Source organism: Haematobia irritans, chromosome 3 (genome assembly GCF_050003625.1).
Source record: "Haematobia irritans isolate KBUSLIRL chromosome 3, ASM5000362v1, whole genome shotgun sequence".
Lineage (NCBI taxonomy): Eukaryota > Metazoa > Arthropoda > Insecta > Diptera > Muscidae > Haematobia > Haematobia irritans.
The window spans coordinates 218,632,188-218,657,138 of NC_134399.1; the positions used below are offsets into that span (position 1 = coordinate 218,632,188).

The following is a 24,951-nucleotide window of genomic DNA, read 5'->3' on the forward strand; positions in this document are numbered from 1 at the left end:
AGTTGGCTGTACTCGTCTGATCATAGTTGTGCCAAAACCACTCTAGTCTGTCGCAGGAGGTCTCTTTCCTCCGGTGCTACGGGCGGTGGTAAGACTCCGACAACAGGATTAACCTTATAGCAGATGGATTACATGTCAGATACGCTGCTATCAAACACTGGTAGGTTGGAATTCAGTTGGCTGTACTCGCCTGATCATAGCTGTGGCAATACCACTCTAGTCTGTCACAGGAGGTCTCTTTCCTCCGGTGCTACGGGCGGTGGTACGACTCCGCCAACAGGATTAACCTTGTAGCTTTTCACCGCTTCAACTACGGAATCCTCATGAATCCTGTTCAACTTCTGACCAATTCAGCTACAGTATCCTCATGAATCCTGTTCAGCCCTGCCTGGTAGTTGCATGATCTAGAGTCTCTCATTAGTAGCGCTGGATCTCGCGCTCTAGATGTATAACAACCCTCACATTCCTATAAGATGGTTGTTTGGATGATTTCTGCGATAACTCTGGGTTGTTGTAGCAGATACTACTTTGACAAAATATAATTGTGTCTACCCACTCGGAGGATCTTGGTCTCCAAATAAATTAGATCTTGGCGTGTGCTGTGAAGACATCATGTCGCAGTTCTAAGGGCAGCGTTCTGGCAGGTCTATATGTTATTCCATTGCGTATCACTTGACTGAAGTGTCCACAATGGCGCTGCATAGTTTACTACTGGCCAGCAAGTTGCCTTATAGGTACAGTGAAACCTTCCAGAAATGGGCACTCACGGTGGCTAAAATTTTGTCCACATTTGGGAGGTATCCACTTATGAGAGACTAATTTTAATGTGAAATGGAGTGAATGTGTCCACTTTTAGGTTAGGTTAGGTGGCAGCCCGATGTATCAGGCTCACTTAGACTATTCAGTCCATTGTGATACCACATTGGTGAACTTCTTGGCATTACTGAGAGGGGATAATCCGCCGCTGAAAAACTTACTGGTGTTTGCAAGGCGGGTATGCTAACCATATACCACGGTGGCTCCGAAGATCACAAAAGTAGACGTTTAATCGATCGCAGATGTGATCAACAATGGGCTTGGATGCCAGGATTGTACAGTAGTCCGCGTACGATACAATCTCGACGTCGTCAGGAGAGGTGGAATATAGGATAAGTTAAACATATATCACATCACATACGACTGGCGCCCGAACAGATAATTTAGAACCCAGCGCTTGGTTCCTGCTGGTAGGGACGTATTCTCGAATAGCCTGTCATGGTTGGCCATATTGAATATCTTCGACATGTCAAAAGCCATAAGCACCGCTCTGTGAAACGAATTGGGCTCATTGAGTCGTGTGTACTTCCAGTGCTCTGCTGTAGTGAATAGTGTGGCTGAGGATTTGATGACAGATCCTCAAACTTCTAGAAGTGAAATAACTGGTAAAATCAGCAAGGTTAGGTTAGGTGTAGTGCTGCCCGATATTTCTATTCAGTCCAATGTGATATCACAGTGTTGAACTTCTCTCTTATCACTGAGTGCTGCCCGATTCTTGCCATTACTGAGAGGGGATAATCCACCGCTGAAAAACTTTCTGGTGTTTGCTCGAAAGTGGATTTAAACCCACATCCCTGCGTATGCAAGGCGGGTATGCTAACCATTGTACCACGGTGGCTCCGAAGATCACAAAGGTAGACGTTTAATCGATCGCAGATGTGATCAACAATGGGCTTGGATGCCAGGATTGTACAGTAGTCCGCGTACGATATAATCTCGACGTCGTCAGGAAAGGTGGAATAGAGGATAAGTTAAACAGATATCACATCACATACGACTGACGCCCGAACAGATAATTTAGAACCCAGCGCTTGGTTCCTGCTGGTAGGGATGTATTCTCGAATAGCCTGCCATGGTTGGCCATATTGAATATCTTCGATAGGTCAAGAGCCATAAGCACCGTTCTGTGAAACGAATTGGGCTCATTGAGTCCTCTGAAAGGTCATGCAAAGCTGTCGTGGTGCTATGTATTTTATGTTGATGTTTGATGGTTGGTAGCTGGAAAATTATCCACAAATTGGGGAGGCGCAGTGCCTCAAGTGTCTTGGCCACTGGCAAGAGAAGGGGATTCGGTCTGTATGATTCACCCGTGCTCGAGTCTTTGCCTGGCTTCAGTAGTGGGATCACCCTATCATTTTCCAGATATCGGGTATAATGACTGATTCCAAAGACATATTGAGGAGTCTGGTCAAGTACATAACTTTCAATATTCGCAAATGATTCAGCTACTAGTAACCAAGTGTCTTGGCTACTGGCGAGAGGAGGGTAATCGATCTGTATGATTCACCTTTGCTCGAGTCTTTTCCTGGCTTCAGTAGTGGGATCACATTACCCATTTTCCAGACATTGGGTATAATGAATGAAAATTGAAAAGTCTGGTCAAGTACTCAACTTCCAGTATTCCAGATTCCAGATGCTTCAGCTTTAGCATAGAAATTCCGTTGGCGCCCTATGCCTTGGATGGTTTCACGCTGTTGATGACATTGGGAACTTTGGCTGTGGTAAAATGTGGTGTATCACTGGCTCGAAGACCTCGAATGCAGCGAATGGCTATACGTTGTGCTCTATCACTCGACAAACTGTCGGTTTGGGTCTGTATGGTCTCCCTTTTCTTTCTAAGGAAAGCAAATGATTGCATATCTATAGTGATATTTTTGATAATGCCAACTGATTGCGCAATATTGCCAAAAACAGTAGATGCAATTTAGCATTAAGGGCTTCTGTATGTATTCACTAATGAGACAAGCGCCACGAGCACCGTCCTTTGAAACGGCTTGGGGTGATTCAGTCCTCTATTTATAAATGCAGAAAGGGCATGCAAAGCTGTCATGGTGCTATGGACGGAATGGTCGTTGATGGTTGGCAGCTGGAAAATTAACTTGGCTACAGGTGTGAGAAGGGAAATCGGTGTGTATTATTAACCCATGGTCGAGTCCTTGCCTAGCTTCAGTAGTGGGATAATCCTACCCATTTTCCAGACATTGGGTATAATAAGTGATACCAAAGACAAATTGATGAGACTGTTGGCGCAATATCTCTAAAAGCAGTGGATGCAATGAGGCGTTAAGGGCTTCTTTATGTATTTACTAATGAGCCAAGCGTTACGAGCACCGTCCTATGAAACGGCTTGGACTGATTGAGTCCTTTATTTATAAATGTCGAAAGGGCATGCAGAGCTGTCAAAGGGCTATGCAATTTACAGAATAGTCTTTGATGCTCGACATCGGGAAAAATACTGCACAAGACTGGCTACTGGCGAGAGAAGGGGAATCGGTCTGCATGACTCACCCTTGCTAGAGTCTTTGCCTGGCTTCAGTAGTGGAATCATCCTACCTATTTTCCAGACATGGGGTGTAATAAGTGATTCCAAGGACAAATTGAGGAGACTGGTCAAGTACTCAACTCCCAATATTCTCAGATGATTCAGCTTTAGCCTGGCTTCAGTAGTGGAATCATCCTACCTATTTTCCAGACATAGGGTGTAATAAGTGATTCCAAGGACAATTTGAGGAGTCTGGTCAAGTACTCAACTCCCAATATTCCCAGATGATTCAGCTTTAGGATAGAAATTCCGTCGGCGTCCAGCGCCTTGGGTGCTTTCGCGATGTTGATTACATTGATAATTCCGGGTGTGGTCAAATGTGGTGTATCGCCGGATCGGAGACCTTGAATGCAGCGGCTATATATTTTGCTCTACCACACTCGGGATGCTCGACAAAATGTCGGTTTGGAGTCTGTGTGGTCTAGCATTAGGGGCTTCTGTATGTATTTACTAATGAGCCAAGCCCGACGAACACCGTCCTGTTAAACGGCTTGGAATGATTGGATCCTCTAGTTATAAATGCTGGATGGGCATGCAAAGCTGTTGAGGTGCTATGTTGACGGTTGGTAGCTGGAAAAATGATGCAAAAGGCTGGGGAGGAGTGGTGTCTCAAGTGTTTTGGCTACTGGCGAGGTATCGGTCTGCCACCCTTGCTCGATTCTTTGCCTGGCTTCAGTGGGGCGATCATCCTACCCATTTTCCAGACATTGGGTATAATAAGTGATTCCAAAGACAAATTGATGAGTCTGGTAAAGTACTCAACTCCTAGTATTCACAGATTCTTCAGCTTTAGCATAGAAATTCTGTCGGATCCCAATGCCATGGATGGTTTTACACCGTTGATGACATTGATAATTTCGGGTGTGGTCAAATGTGGTGTATCGCCGGATCAGAGACCTCGAATGGAACGGCTATATATTTTGCTCTACCGCTCTCGGGTTGCTCGACAAAATGTCGGTTTGAAGTCTGTGTGGTCTCCGTTATTTTTCTAAAGAAAACAAGTGGTTGCATATCTATTTTGATGTTATTGAGAATGCCAACTCTTTGCGCAATATTGCTAAAAGCAGTAGATGCAATGTAGCATTAGGGGCTTCTGTATGTATTTACTAATGAGCCAAGCCCGACGAACACCGTCCTGTGCAACGGCTTGGAGTGATTTAGTCCTCTAGTTATAAATGATGGATTGGCATGCAAAGCTGTTGAGGTGCTATGTTGACGGTTGGTAGCTGGAAAAATGATGCAAAACGCTGGGGAGGAGTGGTGTCTCAAGTGTCTTGGCTACTGGCGAGAGAAAGGGTATCGGTCTGTATGACTCACCCTTGCTCGATTCTTTGTCTGGCTTCAGTGGGGGGATCATCCTACTCATTTTCCAGATATTGAATATAATAAGTGATTCCAAAGAGAAATTGATGAGTCTGGTAGAGTACTCTACTCCCAGTATTCACAGATTCTTCAGCTTTAGCATAGAAATTCCGTCGGAGCATTGATAATTTCGGGTGTGGTAAATTGTGGTGAATCATCGGATCGGAGACCTCGAATGCAACGGCTATATATTTTGCTCTACCACTCTCGGGTTGCTCGACAAACTGTCGGTTTTTAGATCCTGTGGTCTCCGTTCTCCGTTGCATATCCATTATGACATTTTTGAGAATGCCAACTGTTGGCGCAATATTTCTAAAAGCAGTGGATGCAATGTAGCGTTAAGTGGTTCTGTATGTATTTACTAAATGAGTCTGAGATTAAAAATAAAATTTGCTGAATTACTATTCGATTGCTGAAATACATCCACTGATCCCACACTGTCTATATGGGATTTACTTCTAGACCATCTTCCTGCTATCATTTAAAATTGACATCTCCTTAATAACGAGTTTGAATTCACCATATTGAATGATCCTACGATATTTGGAAAAATCAGTCTGAGTATGCATCGTCAACCTTCAATGAGGCCAACTAGTTCCTGAAATTCAGTCTCAACATAGCTGCTCTTGAAGCTTTGAGAAACCCCTTCATACATACTTATATATATATTTGTCTCTCCACAGTCTTAGGGACAAATGAGGATAATCGTATTGCATGGAAATTCTAGCAATTATCCAAAAACTTTCCTATCATAAATAATGGGCTTTTGGTTTCAGTTTTAAACTTACAATCTGGTGTAATGCGTCCATTAACTAATCCCGATAAATGAGTTCTAACCGTAGATAAATGGCGGCAATAGGCCAACCATCCATAAAATGCTCTCGATATGATTTGTCTTCTCATGGTGGAACAGACCAATTCTATGCTAGCTGTTTGACTAGCCTGGATCTGAAAACAAAAATTACAATATCAATAGAAAAACGCTTACGTTCAATCAGATTTCTTGCCATTCACTCACCATAGGTGGGTCAACATTAATGCTTTGTTCCATGGATAAACTTTTGCTGGAGCAACCACTACTACCAGTGGTAGAGCAACTGCCTAAATGCTTGCGTCTGGGACTAGTACGGCCTAGTTCTAAAATGGGATGAGTAGCCACTAAAAATGAAAACAAGAAAATTTTACTTTGGGATCCATGATCACTCTGCAGTGCACTTACAAAATTCTTCATGTTGGCTTTTGCTAACAACTCGGAAGACATAATCGATAGGTGTTTCGTCGGCAGATTCCATTACTGAGGGTAATATACGACGTCTAACACTTTTTGGCCAGGGAAACATTTTGCCTATGCCACGTTGTGACCACAAAGGTGGATCCAATTGACCATGGGGCAAGAGACCCGTTTCCAAACAACTGAGAAACGATTGCATATGTCCACCTTCGGGAAAATGTATAGGAGGACGTTGTACACCATCTTGACCCACCAGTATAACAGTTCCCCCAGTATCTTCACCACGATTCTGATGACAATGGACATAGACAATTTCATCGACATTTATGTTGAGGGCATAGGTCCAATATGAGCTTAGATCCTGGCCATCATTATCTGTATAGCCATTCATTAATTGATTTGGTGTCCATTTAATCGTTAACGATTGAACATTCTGATGGAGGCTTAAATAGCCGGGCATGGGTTCACTGACATCTTTCTGTAAATTTGATTAAATCCAAAGCATACCTTTAAGAGGAGGAGGAGGTTTCAAAATCTTCTTGTGGCATACTTACCGGCAATACCAAAACATTATTCTTGCCATATAGCAAAGTTGTACGAGAATTTTGATGCAATGACTCTACATAATCCTTGGCAACACTGGCCGGGGAGCTTGCCTTAAAGGAGCCACTGCTGGTATCCTCTGAACTTGTGTGAAGACTACGTTTGAAATTTATAATGGGTCGATGACAGGTGGGAGGAGTACGATTGCCAGAACTAATGCGATGTCTTTGGACCTTTTTCCAAAAAAAATCAAAGGGAATCATTAGGCCCTCTTTATTCAACAATCGTTCGCACATACTTACCAATTCATCAGCTGGCGGATCTGACCAATAGTGATCCGTCTTGGCTCTGGTAAATTCCAATGCACATGGACCCACCAGTAATGAACTTAATATGGAACCATAATCCGGATCTGCGACCAGCGCATCACGATCATAGTAATTATTTGCATTGCTAACCAAATGCTCGATTATTTTCGATAAGCGTTTCTCGTATAAAGCCACCCGTATCCACAGGTACCTGGTGAGTAAAACGAGCTTGGTTAGAACAGTCCCCATTACCCGCCGACACAATAAAGCAAACATTTGAGCTGAGAAGCTGTCATTAAGCCAATAATACTCACTTAACCACCGGTCCATTTGGTGGCGATCCAGTGGACACGGTATTTATCGTTGTCACCGAACTACTACTACCTTTGCTTAGGAGTTTAGGTTTAATTATGCTATCACTACTCGAACAGGAACGTTTGCCTGCCACCGTAGAACTTTCAATGGCCACTTCAATTTCCAGTAAACGTCGACTAACATAATCGGCCTCCGGACAAGCTTTGGCGATTTTCTGTATTAAAGCTGTAGTTGAGGATGTTTTGAAGAGGCCAAGTGCTCGTCTCCGAAGACCATGACTGAGGCATGCTTCGACAACACCGCATAGAGATGTAACAGAACTGCTGTCCTCATGAATGTATTTTTTTGTAACAGCTTCTTCCATAAGCTGTTTCACCTCTTTTTTAACCGAAGCTATGAGGCGTTCTTTCAACTCGATTTCTGTAAAGAGACAGACGAGAAATATAATTTAACAACTTTAATAATCTTTATGGCAATTTTACAAATCTTTTCCATTCAGAGTGTCTAAGTTTGAGTGGTTTAACTGTATATACAATGCGAGTTATATTTGTTTGCTGTATACTCCGGGTAAGCTCGGAAAGGGCTGAACCGATTTACTTGGAAATTTCAGAGAATGCAGAAGGTGATCATGTGGTGAAAATACAGTACCCCATTTTTTGGTATCTGACCGGGAAGAGGAACCCTTGCCCGGTCCAAAGTCTTTTGCTTGAAATTTTTGGGAAAGATTCGGGGTGGTGTTTAGACAAAGATCTTCTATTTTTTCGTTATTTGATTCCCTCTCGCAGTTCCCACAGTTGGTAGGAATCTACCAAAAATGGTAGATTTTTTGCTGTTTGACAGATTGGTAGAATTCTTGATGTTTTGGTAGATTTTGCAAAATATTCTTTTTCAACTAATAGGTACTTCACAAATTTCCTCTAGAAATAAAACTTTGACAAAATTTCCTATAGAAACAAAGTTTTGAAAAAATCTATGGAAATAAAATGTAAAAAAATCTACAGAAAGCAAATTGAAAAAAAATGGTACAGAAATATTCTATAAAAATTTCCTATAGAACTAAAAGTATGAAAACATGTTCTGTGAAAATGTTCTATAGAAATAAAATTTTGACAGAATTTTCTGTACAAATAGAATTCTATAACAAACATGAGTTTGACAAAATTTTCTATAGAAATAAAATTTTGATACAATTTTTTACAATTTTGCTAACATTTTTTATTGAAATAAAATGTTGACGAAATTTTCTATAGAAATACAATTTTGACAAAATTTTCTATAGAAATAAAATTTTGACAAAATTTTCTATAGAAATAAAATTTTTAACAAAATTTTTACAGAAATAAAATTTTAACAAAATTTTCTATAGAAATAAAATTTTGACAAAATTGGCTATAGAAATAAAATTTTGACAAAATTTTCTATAGAAATTAAAGTTTGCCAACATTTTCTATAGAAATAAAATTTTGACAAAATTTTCTTTTTTTAAAGTCAGTTTTTCGATTTGCTTAAAATATTAAGAAAAGGTTAAATTGGCGTCTACACAATGATTCGTTACTTCCGATCCTCTCATTTGTCCGACTTTTTTTAAGGCAATACGTTTTTAAAATTTACAGAGGACGTGGATGCAAGCTAGGAATTTAATAGGGGCTACGTGAGTTTTTAATATTTGGAGGAGGACATCCACTGCCCGCCTTTTTAAAAATTGTACCAAAATTCTCAGATTTGCTTCAAATTTTCAGGGAACCTAGCAGTTGGTTTCTAGACAAAGGTTCGCCACTTTATCTTTCGATATTTGGTCGGGGAGGGGGACCCTCCCATGACCGACATTTTGAGTCTTGAAGAAAGGTTCCCCGAATCTTGAAAGAACAGAAAAATTAATTTTATCTATAGACAAAACACCCTAATTTGTTTTTCGATATCGGGTCGAGGAGTTGCACCTTCTCCTTGCCATTTTTTTTAAATTTAAAGTTTCAGATTTTCTTGAAACTTCTCTGATTTACTTGAAATTTACTGGGAACGATAGTGCTAGAGGCACGCCTTTTTTCCCGATTTTTGTGAAAATTTAAAGTGTGGTCATATGACGATTTTCCACAGAAGTCCAAGGTGTAGTCCGATTTATGTGAAATTTTGCACAGGGAGTAGAATTGAAATACTAAGTATGCATGTCAAATTTGGTTGAAATCGGTTCAGATTTCTATATAGCTTCCATATATATGTTTTTCCGATTTGGGCAAAAATGGCCAAAATACTCAAATTTTCCTTATAAAATCGCCACTGCTAAGTCGAAAACTTGTAAAAATGACTCAAATTTTCCTTCATTTCTAAAACATATCTATCGACCGATAAATTATAAATACACTATTACGAAGTTGCCTCAAAATTGGTTTAGATTAAAATGTTTCCCATATTTTTTTACTAACATAGTGTACAATCCCAGGGCATTAGCCGACTTAAATTTTAAGTCTATAGATTATAAATTTTGTTCAGATGTAGTCAGATTTAAATGTATGTATTTGGGACAAAACCCTTTATATATAGCACCCAATACATTTGACGGATTTGATATAGTATCGAAAATGTGGATTTACAAAGTGGTACAGGGTATAATATAGTCGGCCCCGCCCGACTTTAGACTTCCCTTATGCTATGTTCCCATCGACACGTTTTCCTCATTCGTTTTTCCAAAACAATTCACCGTTCACACCGGGTTGAGATGTTTTAGTTTGACAGTTACCATGGAAACTAGAAATTCACATTTAAGATGGGTATTAAGTTCGAGTTTAGCCGCTAAAATCGTGATTTTTTCACGATTACTTTTCATTAATAATCCATTTTAAGCAATACAAACTTTGTGAAAATTTGCTTTGGGCAATTCCCCATCAAATTATAATAAAATGTGTAACAAATATGTACAATTTTATGATTTTTTTACTGATTTAGTTTTCACTTTAGCGGCTAAACTCGAACTTAGTACTCACCTTTACTCGAAATTCACATATATGCAACATATGTCCAAATAATTACCGCGAGCGCAAAGGAAAAAAAAATTATGTTATTTTCACATGTCCATGTTCTGAAAAGCCTTTGCTTATTCTTTTTTTTCTATGAAACTTATTTCAATATTTTGAATAGGGTATGTTCCAAATTAGTTGGGCTCACATTCTAAAATTTACGTGTTTTGGACGAAAACTTGTGTTTTGAACTTGTTGCTTATAAAGGGAAAACATTTCAAACCCCAAAACATGCTTGGTGAGAACACCGTATTACTTGTTTTTATACCCTCCATCATAGGATATATTAACTTTGTCATTCCGTTTGTAACACATCGAAATATTGCTCTAAGACCCCATAAAGTATATATATTCTGGGTCGTGGTGAAATTCTGAGTCGATCTAAGCATGTCCGTCCGTCCGTCCGTCCGTCTGTTGAAATCAGGCTAACTTCCGAACGAAACAAGCTATCGACTTGAAACTTGCCACAAGTAGTTGTTATTGATGTAGGTCGGATGGTATTGAAAATGGGCCATATCGGTCCACTTTTACGTATAGCCCCCATATAAAGGGACCCTCAGATTTGGCTTGTAGAGCCTCTAACAGAAGCATATTTCATCCGATCCGGCTGAAATTTGGTATGTGGCGTTGGTATATGGTCTCTAACAACCATGCAAAAATTGGTCCATATCGGTCCACTTTTACGTATAGCCCCCATATAAACGGACCCCCAAATTTGGCTTGCGATTGCTCTAAGAGAAGCAAATTTCATCCGATTTGGCCGAAAATTGGTACATGCTGTTAGTATATGGTCTCTACCAACCATGCAAAAATTGGTCCACATCGGTCCATAATTATATGTAGCCCCCATATAAACCGATCCCCAGATTTGGCTTGCGGAGCCTAAAAGAGAAGCAAATTTCATCCGATCCGGCTGAAATTTGGTACATGATGTTGGTGTATGGTCTCTAACAACCATGCAAAAATTGGTCCATATCGGTCCATAATTATATATAGCCCCCATATAAACCGATCCCCAGATTTGGCTTGTGGAGCCTCTAAGAGAAGCATATTTCATCCGATCCGGCTGAAATTTGGTACATGGTGTTGGTATATTGTCTCTACCAACCGTGCAAAAATTGGTCCACATCGGTCCATAATTATATATAGCGCCCATATAAACCGATCCCTAGATTTGGGTTCTGGAGGCTCTAAGATAAGCATATTTCATCCGATCCGGCTGAAATTTGGTACATAATGTTGGTATATGGTCTCTAACAACCATGCAAAAATTGGTCCACATCGGTTCATAATTATATATAGCCCCCATATAAACCGATCTCCAGATTTGGCTTGCAAAGCCTCAAAGAGAAGCAAATTGCATCCGATCCGGTTGTAATTTGGAACATGGTGTTAGTATATGATCTTTAACTACCGTGCCAGAATTGGTCCATATCGGTCCATAATTATATATAGCCCCCATATAAAACGTTCTCCAGATTTGACCTCCGGAGCCTCTTGGAGGAGCAAAATTCATCCTATCCGGTTCAAATTAGGAACGTGGTGTTAGTATATGGTCGCTAACAACCATACCAAAATTGGTCCAATCACACAAAAATTGCTCCATATCGGTCCATAATCATGGTTGCCACTAGAGCCAAAAATAATCTACCAAAATTTTTTTCTATAGAAAATTTTGTCAAAATTTTATTTCTATAGAAAATTTTGTCAAAATTTTATTTCTATAGAAAATTTTGTCAAAATTTTATTTCTAGAGAAAATTTTGTTAAAATATTATTCGGTTCATAATAAAATTTTCATCATTGTCAAAATTTTATTTCTACAGAAAATTTTGTCATAATTTTATTTCAAATTTTATTCGGTTCATAATCATGGTTGCCTCTCGAGCCAAAAATAATCTACCAAGATTTTATTTCTATAGAAAATTTTGTCAAAGGTTTATTTCTATAGAAAATTTTGTTAAAATTTTATTTGTGTAGAAATTTTTGTCAAAATTTTCTTTCTATGGAAAATTTTGTCATACAATTTAGAAGATGGTGTTAGGAGGTTTTAAGATGCCTTGCCATCGGCAAGCGTTACCGCAACTTAAGTAATTCGATTCTGGATGGCAGTGTTTAGAAGAAGTTTGTACACAATCCATGATGGAGGGTACATAAGCTTCGGCCTGGCCGAACTTACGGCCGTATATACTTGTTTTTCTTAAAGATGTTATATCCAATCAAATACACCTACATACAAGTCAATGTACCAAATTGAAAAATCTTAATAATCTCACACAATGAAATTCCATATAATCCTTTCCAACATTCTATTTCCATTTCCCGCTAATTGATCTTTTGTGTGAGTTTCTTCACATTTCACACACACACAATCCAAATTGTACTTTCAATTTGGCCTTTCTTTTATACTCACAACATCCTACACATTGAAATCCATTGGTAATTTAGAGGTCGGTATTTTATTTTACACATCTGTGTCATTATCAACATTAAGCTTTTCAATGTGTGGACATTTGTTTGGCCATTTCCGTGATAAGTTTTTTTTGTTGTTGTTATAATTCAATTCATTTCATATCATATACGCGTATGTGTGAGAGAGAGAGAGAACACGCCATTCCTCTTAGTAAGTCTTGCATAAATATGAGTGTATGCGATTGGCTACATACGAGTGTGTTAGGGTAGGTTGGTTAGTTCCGAAATTGTCAATTATGGCTTTAATACCCGGACTAACATTTCTCTACTTTGTATAAAACTACGACAAGAAGTGTTACCAACTCTAACGATGTAATATTTTTGTGTGTGGAAGTGTAACCTACTAATCTTCAGAATAAATTAAATTAATAACAAATCCCACAGCATAACTAAAATCACTTCATCCCCCAAATCAAAAAATTATAAAACTTCTCCCTATTTATCCCTAAACTAAACGAGAGTACATAACTGAGAGATATTAGAGAGAACAAAGAAATATCACTTGCCTACAGATTCAACAGAACCATACGATAGCTTCTCTTTTAACATACATGAAAACGAAGATAGAAAAAAGAAAAAACACAACAGAGTAGTATACTTTAACATGAATAGGCAAGAAAAAGGGAAACTTACGAATCGCCAAGCTAAGCTTAACCACAAGAATATCCAATCATCAAGCATACATAAAAAAGAGAATTAAAACAACTCCACTAGTCTAGCATTCCAATGAATATCAATACACACCTGACTGGAAAGGAGTGAAAATATTACATAGCAAACAAAGAAAAAAGAAAAGGTATAATCTCTATAGTCTATGAAACAGCAATGTGCAGTAAAACGATAAGAAGTATAAGGCAACACCAATACAGTCTTTCAAATTAAGGGATTGGGCAGTGACAGCTCTATCGTAAATCTTGATATTGTTGATGATACATACTCAGAACGTTTTGAACTTTATTTGTGCTGTTTATAGTAACTTGAAAGATTCATCTCATCCAAAAAAATGGAATTAAATCGTGAACATTTTCGTGCGATTATTTTTTACAACTTTCGAAGTGGGCAAAAAAAATTGGAAATTGTTCCACAAACATTTCTTTTAAAGGCTCTTCATTTACATTGATGTTAAAAGATAGTTTTTTTTCACTTCCGATGCAGTCCTTTTGGACAAGTCCACAAACAAGTCTTTTAAAACGCATCCCGGATTCTTCTATCACTTTTTTCATTTGCAGTCCTTGTGGACAAGTCGTAGAAAGTACTGAATTATGCCGTTTTAAGTGAAAATTTAAGTTTTGGACAATTAAATTTCGCAAAAAGAATAGAAAATCAATAAAAAAAGTAAAAAAAAAATATTAAACAAGTATATACGGCCGTAAGTTCGGCCAGGCCGAAGCTTATGTACCCTCCAGCATGGATTGCGTAGAAACTTCTTCTAAACGTACCAGGAGGCTCCAAAACCAAATCTCGAGATCGGTTTATATGGGGGCTATATATGATTATGGACCACTTTTGGCATGGTTGTTAAATATCGTATACTACCACCACGTACCAAATTTCAACCAGACCGGATGAATTTTGCTTCTCCAAAAGGCACCGGAGGTCAAATCTGGGGATCGGTTTATATGGGGGTTATATATAATTATGGACTGATATGAACCAATTCCTGCATAGTTGTTGGATACCATATACTTACATCACGTACCAAATTTCAACCGAATCGGATGAATTTTGCTCTTCCAAGGGGCTCCGGAGGTCAAATCTGGGGATCGGTTTATATGGGGGCTATATATAATTAAAGACCGATTTCGACCAATTTTTGCATGGGTGTTTGAGGCCATATATTAACACCACGTACCAAATATCAACTGCATCAGATGAATTTTGGCCTTCCAAGAGGCTCCGGAGGTCAAATCTGGTGGTCGGTTTATATGGGGACTATATATAATTATGGACCGATGTGGACCAATTTTTGCATGGTTGTTAGAGACCATCTACTAACACCATGTACCAAATTTCACCAGGATCGGACGAAATTTGCTTCTCTTAGAGGCTCCGCAAGCCAAATCGGGGGATCGGTTTATATGGGGGCCATATATAATTATTGACCGATGTGAACCAATTTTTGCATGGTTGTTGGAGACCATATACTACCACCATGTACCAAATTTCAGCCGGATCGGATGAAATTTGCTTATTTTAGAGGCTTCGAAAGCCAAATCGGGGGATCGGTTTATATGGGGGCTATATATAATTATGGACCGATGTGGACCAATTTTTGCATGGTTGTTATAGACCATATACTAACACCATGTACCAAAATTCAGCCCGATCGTATTAAATTTGCTTCTCTTAGAGGGTCTGCAAGCCAAATTTGGGGGTCCGTTTATATGGGGGCTATACGTAAAAGTGGACCGATATTGCCCATTTGCAATACCATCCGACCTACATCAATAACAACTACTTGTGCCAAGTTTCAAGTCGATAGCTTGTTTCGTTCGAAAGTTAGCGTGATTTCAACGGACGGACTCAGAATTTCACCACGACCCAGAATATATATACTTTATGGGGTCTTAGAGCAATATTTCGGTGTGTTACAAACGGAATGACAAAGTTAATATACCCCCATCCTATGGTGGAGGGTATAAAAAGAAAAATAAAAAAATCATCCGTGCTGGGATTTGAACCTGTGCCGTTTGACTTTTTCACTTCCATGGAAGTTGTTTTGAGAAGGTATTGCAAATTACGATAATTTTAAATTTTTTGTTAATTTTTAATGAAAAAAAAATATATTTATACAAAAATATATGCCGAAAAAAAAAATAAAAACGATGTATAACATAAAAAAAAAAATTTTTTAGAAAAATATTTAATAAAACTATTGCAGCTGGTGTTTTCCAAGAAATAAGAAACACCAACCGCCGAAGACGGATCACTCTTTAACACCACAATACGAGCTCTAATACATCGGATCAAACTACTGAGTTTTTGAGCACTCAAAACATCGATTTTATGAGTCTTCCGCCGTATAGTCCTGACTTGGCACCGAATGACTTCTTCCTATTCCCGTACATAAAAACTAAAATGAAAGGTCAACGTTTGTTGATGCCAGAAGGAGCGGTTGATCCGTCTAGACATACCTCAATCAGCATGACAAAAGTGCTTCGACAAATAGTTCAAACACATGCAAAAATATGAAAAAATGTATAGATCTTTTCAAAAACAGTAAATTGATTTTCTATAATTAACTAATATTTGTTTTTATACCCTCCACCATAGGATGGAGGGTATATTAACTTTGTCATTCCGTTTATAACACATCGAAATATTGCTCTAAGACCCCATAAAGTATATATATTCTGGGTCGTGGTGAAATTCTGAGTCGATCTGAGCCTGTCCGTCCGTATGTTGAAATCACGCTAACTTCCGAACGAAACAAGCTATCGACTTGAAACTTTGCACAAGTAGTTGTTATTGATTTAGGTCGGAAGGTATTGCAAATGGGCCATATCGGTCCACTTTTACGTATAGCCCCCATATAAACGGACCCCCAAATTTGGCTTGCGAATCCTCTAAGAGAAGCAAATTTCATCCGTTCCGGCTGAAATTTGGTACATGGTGTAAGTATATGGTCTCTAACAACCATGCAAAAATTGGTCCACATCGGTCCACTTTTACGTATAGTCCCCATATAAACGGACCCCCAAATTTGGCTTACGAGTCCTCTAAGAGAAGCAAATTTCATCCGATCCGGTTGAAATTTGGTACATGGTGTTAGTATTAGTGGTCTCTAACAAACATGCAAAAATTGGTCCACATCGGTCCATAATTATATATAGCCCCCATATAAACCGATCCCCCGATTTAGCTTGCGGAGCCTCTAAGAGAAGCAAAATTCATCCGATCCGGCTGAAATTTGGAAGAGAAAAATTCATCCGATTCGGTTGAAATTTGGTACCTGAAGTTAGTATATGGTATCCAACAACAATGCAGGAATTGGTTCATATCAGTCCATAATTATATATAGCCCCCATATAAACCGATCCACAGATTTGACCTCCGGTGCGTTTTGGAGAAGCAAAATTCATCCGATCTGGTTGAAATTTGGTACGTGGTGGTAGTATATGATATTTAACAACTATGCCAAAAGTGGTCCATATCAGTCCATAATCATATATAGCCCCCATATAAACCAATCCCGAGATTTGGTTTTGGAGCCTCTTGGAGGAGCAAATTTCATACGAGTCAGTTGAAATTTGGTACATTGTGCTAGTATATGGCCGTTAACAACCATGCCTAACTAGGTCCATATTGGTCTATAGTTATATATAGCCATCAGATAAATCGATCCCCAATCACACAAAAATTGGTCCATATCATTTTTGTGTGATTGCTTCTGTGTCAATTTTGCACCACTTCCGGATCCGAAAAGAACATTTTCATTACTTTTTTGGCGACGCTTTTTTTGCTGGCATACCACGTATGGACTAACTCACAATTTAGAAAACGATGTTAAGAAGTTTTAAGATACCACAACCCAAGTAATTCAATTGTCGATGACAGTCTTTCGTAGAAGTTTCTACGCAATCCATGGTGGAGGTACATAAGATTCGGCCTGGCCGAACTTACGGCCGTATATGCTTGTTGTTCTCTAATCCCGAAAAGGCCACCGTAATTTATACAACATGACGGAAGATGATTCAATCATACACGCAAAGAAAAAAAACGTTTGCGAAACGTGTACCGAAAACGTTTTTCTTTTGTTAGGGTTTTTTGAATTGCTTCAAAAATTTTAAACTTTTATCACCAAAAAAATTCGTTTGTTACAAAATTTTTATTTTTCAATAAAAAAAGTTATTTTTGAAACAACAACACAGTCCATTTCGTTTATATCAAACACTGTTCTTTTCTGACTTTAGGTTTTTAATAAGACACATTTTACAGTTCAAAATTTAATATAGTACAATGTAATGTTCAACATTTTTTCGGAATGAACATATCTGGAATATATGTAAAAAAAAATTTTTGGTCGAAGCAGGGATCGAACCCATGACCCTTGGCATGCAAGTCGGACGTAGCAACCACTGCTCCGCGGTGCCAAACTAAATGTTTGTTTCTGTTAAATAAACTTTGTTTATTCGGTTCGTGGGCGCCGCAAGCTATGCTATATAAATATAACTTACATGGATAATTATCTATTGATGACCATAACAGGTACATAGCTCAGTGGTTAGTGTGTTGGCTTACAAAGTGCATGGTCCGCGGTTCGATTCTCCCTCCAGGCGAAAGGTAAAAAAAATTTAAAAATTTATAAAATCGTATAATTTCTTCTACATTGTTGGTATTACGGGAAAAGGTGTTAAGAACTAAAAAACCTCGTGGATGTGAGAAAGATGTGAGGGAAAATGCAATTAGCAAGAAAACAATGTTTTTTTTTTGAGTTAGTCTTTATGAAATTGTTTTTACATCCTGGAAAAGAATAAACGTTTATCACAAAAAGTATATACTTTTCTTCCAAATACACTTCCTTACAGCGAAAAGCAAATGAGAAACTAACTTTGTTTGTCTAAAAATTCGTTTGGGAGGAAATAATTATTTTTTTGCGTGTAAGTAAACATACTGTTCTTTTCGAATATTTGCTTATGTCGTTTCAACAAAGTAAATCCCTGAGGAAGATGGAAATCCCTCTCCAAATGTAGAATACAAATATGGAATAAATAATTTTTTATTTGCAACCTCCAAATGCTGGATATGATCAATTTTCCATGAATATTGCTCTGAAACGGTCAAAAACCAGTATCATTTGCACCATTCCCGTGCAATGACTGTCTTTAGCTCAGTTTTGAGCCATTTCCGTTTAATAGAAAACAATTTTTCAATGCATACACCATGTCTAAATGTTCTCTCCATCCTTATATTTAAGTGTACATTTGTTTTTTTGTACATTTGAGTTGTGTGTTCATGTGGTATTAACCCATGTCAATCATTGTCAGTGTCATCATGAGGTTGTAATTTAGCCTTGTCCAAGAGCACGTAGTAAGAGCTTTTTATGATAATCCCAATACGTGTGTGGGCCTTAGTGAGACTTCAAATCAACTTTATCAGCATTTTCTCGTCATTTCCAATGGAATAACATTTGATGTCATCTTAGCAAGGATAATGTTATTTCATGTCACCTGCCATTGTTAAAGTTTTGCTATTAATAGACCTATTCTGTTGTTGGTTAATTATACGTTTCAAGTTTTCTATTTTTATTTTACTCCAAAACCACGTAATAGTCAGGGTACAATATCATTGATCTACTAGAATATGTGCCTATCAGAAATATTGGATGTAGATCCCATAAATATATACAAATGGACCCTAAATTACCACAAAATGGCCGTGTCTCTGCTGAGTCACTATTTTGGGGAACACACCAAATACCATTCAGATGAAGACGCAATTTTGTCTTTTCAATACTGAAGCTTGCCAACATAATGTCATGATGTGTCTCTCAAATTCAATCTTATATTAGTTCCGTTCGAGTACCCAATCATTATACCCACCACCATAGAATGATGACGGGGGTATAATAAGTTTGTCATTCCGTTTGTAACACATCGAAATATAGATTTCCCACTATATAAGGTATATATATTCTTGATCAGGGAGAAATTCTAAGACGATATAACCATGTCCGTCTGTCTGTCTGGCTGTCTGTCCGCCAGTCTGCAGGCGGGTCAAGTTCGAAGATGGGCTATATCGGTCCAGGTTTTGATATAGTCCCCATATAAACCGACCTCCCGATTTTGAGTCTTGGGCTTATAGAAATCGTAGTTTTTATCCAATTTGCCTGAATTTTTTGAAATCTAAAGGTATTTTATGACCGTAAATAGGTGTGCCCAAAATGGTGAGGATCGGTCCATGTTTTGGTATAGCCCCCATATAGACCGATCTCCCGATTTTACTTCTTGGGCTTATAGAAACCGTAGTTTTTATCCAATTTGCCTGAAATTGGAAATCTATAGGTATTTTCGGACCATAAAGAGGTGTGCCAAAAATTGTAAGTATCGGTCCATGGTTTGGTATAGCCGGTCTACCGATTTTACTTCTTGGGCTTCTAGAATCCACAGTTTTTATTCAATTTACCTGAAATTTGAAATCTAGAAGTATTTTAGAACCATATAAAGGTGTGCCAAAAATGGTGAGCATCGGTCCATGTTTTGGTATGGTCCCCGTATAAACCGACCTCCCGATTTGGGGTCTTGGGCTTCTAGTTTTTATCCAATTTGTCTGAAATTGGAAATCTAGAGGTATTTTAGGACCATAAAGAGGTGTGCCGAAAACGTTGAGCATCGATCCATGTTTTGGTATAGCCCCCATATAGACCGATTTCCCGATTTTACTTCTTGGGCTTCTAAAAAACGTAGTTTTTATCCAATTTGCCTGAAATTGGAAATCTAGAGGTATTTTCGGACCATAAAGAGGTATGCCGAAAACGGTGAGTATCGGTTCATATTTTAGTATAGAGGAACGATCTTCCGGTTTAACTCCTTAGGTTTGTAGAAACCGTAGTTTTTATCCGATTTGCCGGAAATTGTAAATATTCTGGTATTTAAGGCTCTGGTATTTAGGGAGCCACCGCGGTGCAATGATTAGCATGCCCGCCTTGCATACACAAGGTCGTGGGTTCGATTCCTGCTTCGACCGAACACCAAAAAGTTTTTCAGCGGTGGATTATCCCACCTCAGTAATGCTGATGACATTTCTGAGGGTTTCAAAGCTTTTCTAAGTGGTTTAACTGCAATGTGGAACGCCGTTCCGACTCGGCTATAAAAACGAGGTCCCTTGTCATTGAGCTTAACATGGAATCGAGCAGCCCTCAGTGATGAGAGAGAAGTTGACCAATGTGGTAACACAATGGACTGAATAGTCTAAGTGAGCCTGATACATCGGGCTGCCACCTAACCTAACCTAACCTATGGCTCACAAAAACGTGTATCGGATTAAGTTTTTATCGGTCCATTTGATAATGCCTCCATATAGACCTTCTTGAGGGTATAGAAGGTACACTGATCATGAAAATTGTTTGAAACTCAATGTAAAATTTCCAGATTTTACTTCTCGGGGGAAAATCTACAGATTTAAGATGTCAAATCAAGACGTTATTTCTTACACACTTACAAGAGATGTTAATGATTCCTCTAAAGCTCAAACAAAAATGGTTCTTATAAATCCAGAATCTGATATATTCTTCATAGGTAAAATCTTTAAATTTATCTTCGTGAAGTGTACTGGTTGAACTGGTCTGCTTGATCTGTCCTCAAACCCCCTGAAATTTCAAAGGAAACCCTAATATTTGATTCATGGTGGTGGGTATTTAAGATTCGGCCCGGCCTAACTTACTTGTTTTTAATAAATATCAAAAATTTTTACTGTAAGTTGTTCGTTTACTCCGAAAAACCAGCAAAAGAGAGCCAGAGAGAGAGACCAAATTTGACATTTGAGAAGCAGAGAATTTGCTAGTTTTTCCTGGATATTTTTTTTCAACAAAAAGTTTTACAAGTTAGCACATAATTACTAGCTGCTTTTAGTCATAAACAAATCGTACATGTAATATATTTCACATTTCCTCTATACCTTGGCCCTTGTTCGCTCATTTTTACAAAGCAAGAGGCATCCTAACTAGATTCTCTCTATGTTATTGAAATCTTTACAATTCAAACCACGGTTGCCATGTATTTTATTTAACATCTCGAAAAAGTTTTACAAATGTGAACACACCGTTCACATTTGAAAAACATGTGTATAAGTAAAATGATGATCATTAAAGAATTTTCTAAAATCTTGTATTGAGCTTAAGAACAACAAGTGGCATCGATAGAGGGAGAAATTCCTTTTCTATACTACCAAAAATGGTAGATTTTTTATTGTTTGGTAGTCGTTGTAGTCTGGTGGCCGGCACTTCAGAAACCGACATGTTTAGATAAACTTCAGCGTATGGCGAGCTTATGTATCTCTGGTGCATTTAGTAAGACAGGAACAGTCTCCCTTAATGTCATGCTGCATCTATTGCCTTTAGACTTTTTGGCCAAACAGTCAGCTGCAACAACGGCTGTGCGGTTGCGCGAGCTATCGCTGTGGTCGGAAAAAATGTATGGTCACAGTTCGGTCCTCAAAGTAATGCCAGATGTGCCTAACGTAGTGGATTACACCCTGGCAAAACCACTTTTCGACAAAAAATTTGAAACTCTAATTCCCAACAGTGAGGCGTGGTGTACACAGACCCCGGGGAATAAAAGATATATAGATTTCTATACTGATGGTTCCAAATTGAATGGACAAGTGGGGTTCGGAGTATATTCTAAAGATCTGGAAATTCGAATAGCGAAAAGATTACCTAATCACTGTAGTGTTTTTTAGGCTGAAATATTGGCAATAAGAGAGGTGGTGAATTGGCTGAGAAGTAATGTTCCAACAAATATTGGCATTAATATATACTCAGACAGTCAACCTGCAATAAAATCCTTGGACTCGAAAACGGCCATAGACTGCCGCAAATCTCTCAACGAGATGGCTGAGCAGTACAATATTCACCTAGTATGGGTGCCTGGCCATAGGAACATACCGGGGAACTGATGTGTTAGCAAGTCTAGGAACTACCTTACATATTCCAGGGGAACTAGAATCTGTTGGTATGCCTCTGGCCACCTGCAAGCTCTTACTGCGTGAAAAGGCTGTTATGATGGCCAATATTCGATGGGAGAATTGCAAGGGTTGTAACGACACCAAGCAAATATGGCCCCATTTAAACTTAAACCGCACACTAGATATGCTAGTGTTCTCAAGGCGTCAGATAGCACTCCTGATATCTGCTTTAACGGGTCGCTGCCTGATAGGCGAATTTGCAAAAACTATAGGTGCCAAGTATAATGACTATTGTATAAGCTGTCATAATGTGGAGGAAAATGGATCAATTAAACACCTCTTGTGTGAGTGTCCTGCTTTTTGTGTAAGGAGCATATAGCTTTAGATTACTGGCGGACCTGGAAAACGTTAACTTAAGCAGTTTGTTAATGTTTTTGGAGCAATCTGGTTGGTTCAACAAAAGTAAATAATAGAGAAGGTTCAGTGGTTAAGAATAGAAGCGCCCATATGTAATAGGTACTTTTAGTTAAATGTGGTATCACAATGTACTGAGTAGTCTAAGTGAGCCTGAAATTTAATCGGGCTGCCACTTTAACCTAACCTTTGGTAGATTGGAAGAATTCTCGATGTTTTGGTAGATTTTGCAAAATATTTCTCTCAAACTAAGAATAAATTCCTAAATATTCAGACAATTTTTTTATATAGAAATGAAATTTTGACAAAATTTTCTATAGAAATGAAATTTTGACAAAATTTTCTATAAAAATTAAATTTTGACAAAATTTTCTTTAGAAATAAAATTTTAACAAAACTTTCTATAGAAATAAAATTTTGACAAAATTTTCTATAGAAATAAAATTTGGCAAAATTTCCTATAGAAATAAAATTTTGTGAACATTTTCTATTGAAATAAAATTTTAACAAAACTTTCTATAGAAATAAAATTTTGACAAAATTTTCTATAGAAATAAAATTTGGCAAAATTTCCTATAGAAATAAAATTTTGTGAACATTTTCTATAGAAATAAAATGATGACAAAAGATAGAAATAACATTTTGACAAAATGAAAAATCTATAAAAAATTTTAATTTTCTTGTTATTTCGATCAATTCGATCAAATTCGGCTCATTTACAAGTTAAGGGATATTTACACCCAAAAAATTGTCGCAAATAGGAGGGATTCATGCGAAAAACTTTTTTTATATAACCACAAAAAATTTAACAAAAACTTCAACAAAAGATTTTTTTAATTTGGTAGATTTGTGGTAAACTTTACTTCAAATTTGACAGATTATTTATAGCACAGGCCATATAACAACGTAATAACGAGTGGCAACCATGATTATACGTCGTAAATGTACGAGGTTTGCCTTTTATATTTCGGGATTGGGCAACCCTAGTATTGCAATTCATCTCGTCCAACAAATGGAATTAAATCGTGAACATTTTCGTACGATTATTTCTTTAAACTTTCGACGTGGGTAAACTCAACAACAGTGCTTCGATGAATTTAATTAAATTTTTGGCGATGAAGGTTTTTCAAGGACACGTGTTTATCGATGGGATAATAAATTCATCCAAAGTCGTAGTTCACTCCAAAACTAATTCCGTGGAGATCGCCCAAAATCAGCTGGTGTTCCGGAAACCATTTATGCCAACTGTTATTGCAGGATCACCACGTGACCTATCATGAGTTTGGGACAAACTTTTGGGATTAGTGGGACCAGCATTTATCGCCAATGGCCCCTAGGTTAGGTTAGGTTAGGTGGAAGCCCGTTGTATTAAGCTCACTTAGACTATTCAGTCCATTGTGATACCACTTTGGTGAACTTATCTCTTATCACTGAGTGCTGCCCGATTCCATGTTAAGCTCAATGACAAGGGTCCTCCTTTTTATAGCCGAGTCCGAACAGCGTTCCACATTGCAGTGAAACAACTTAGAGAAGCTTTAAAGAACAATCCACCGCTGAAAAATTTTTTGGTGTTCGGTCGAAGCAGGAATCGAACCCACGACCTTATTTATGCAAGGCGGGCATGCTAACCGTTGCACCACGGGGGCTCCCTGATTTAGAGTTACATTATGCTGTTCAGAGAGAACCTAAGCTCTCTATGACAGCAGCTGACTACCTTGACCTTTATGTCCGCATTGCCCATGTATGTAGGTTGAATTTAAATTTGAAGAAATTGTGGCTCGATTCTGTTGTTGCTCCTATTCAAAAATAATTTGTTATCTTATTTTCAAAATTCTTCGAAGTTTCCATAAGATTTCAGATAAATCGGATGCAAGTTTTTTATTAAAATGAAGATCCATCCAATTTTATTAAGCACTGACGCCATATTTGGTTGTCAGCTTTAAATTTCGATTAAGAAAAATTAAACATTACAAAAATTCGACGCAATTTAAACCTATAAATCTAAAAGAAAGTGAAGCATAGAAATTAACATTTTAAATCAAAGTATTTGAATTTAACACCTTACTACGTTTGTAGAAAATCTTATTGTATAATTCTTAGTTATTGCGTTGTAGAAATAACCGTAAACTTAAGAGGAAAACAAAATAAAAAATAAATAGAAACTTAGTAGTTAATGCTGTGTATGCACAATAATGAAACAAAACACACACAGAACATATAACAACGTAATAACGCTTCTCATTCCCAGAGAACCTCATTAAAACAAAATTTAACTTTGTATCAAAATCTCATTAATTATACACCCACACTCAGT

At 37.9% G+C, this 24,951-nt stretch overlaps 1 protein-coding gene across 1 annotated transcript in view; it reads right to left on the minus strand.

Moving 5' to 3' along the window:
* The window catches only part of LOC142232181 (small G protein signaling modulator 1-like), a 40,337-nt gene that overhangs the window by 9,410 nt on the left and 5,976 nt on the right, over positions 1-24,951 (minus strand). Inside the window, exons 2-7 of the mRNA XM_075302899.1 lie at positions 7,117-7,537; positions 6,797-7,013; positions 6,506-6,727; positions 5,940-6,429; positions 5,739-5,878; positions 5,509-5,668 (exon numbers count right to left, since the gene is read on the minus strand). Of these exons, the coding sequence (XP_075159014.1) occupies positions 5,509-5,668; positions 5,739-5,878; positions 5,940-6,429; positions 6,506-6,727; positions 6,797-7,013; positions 7,117-7,537 (1,650 nt within the window). The remainder of the gene's footprint in view (positions 1-5,508; positions 5,669-5,738; positions 5,879-5,939; positions 6,430-6,505; positions 6,728-6,796; positions 7,014-7,116; positions 7,538-24,951) is intronic.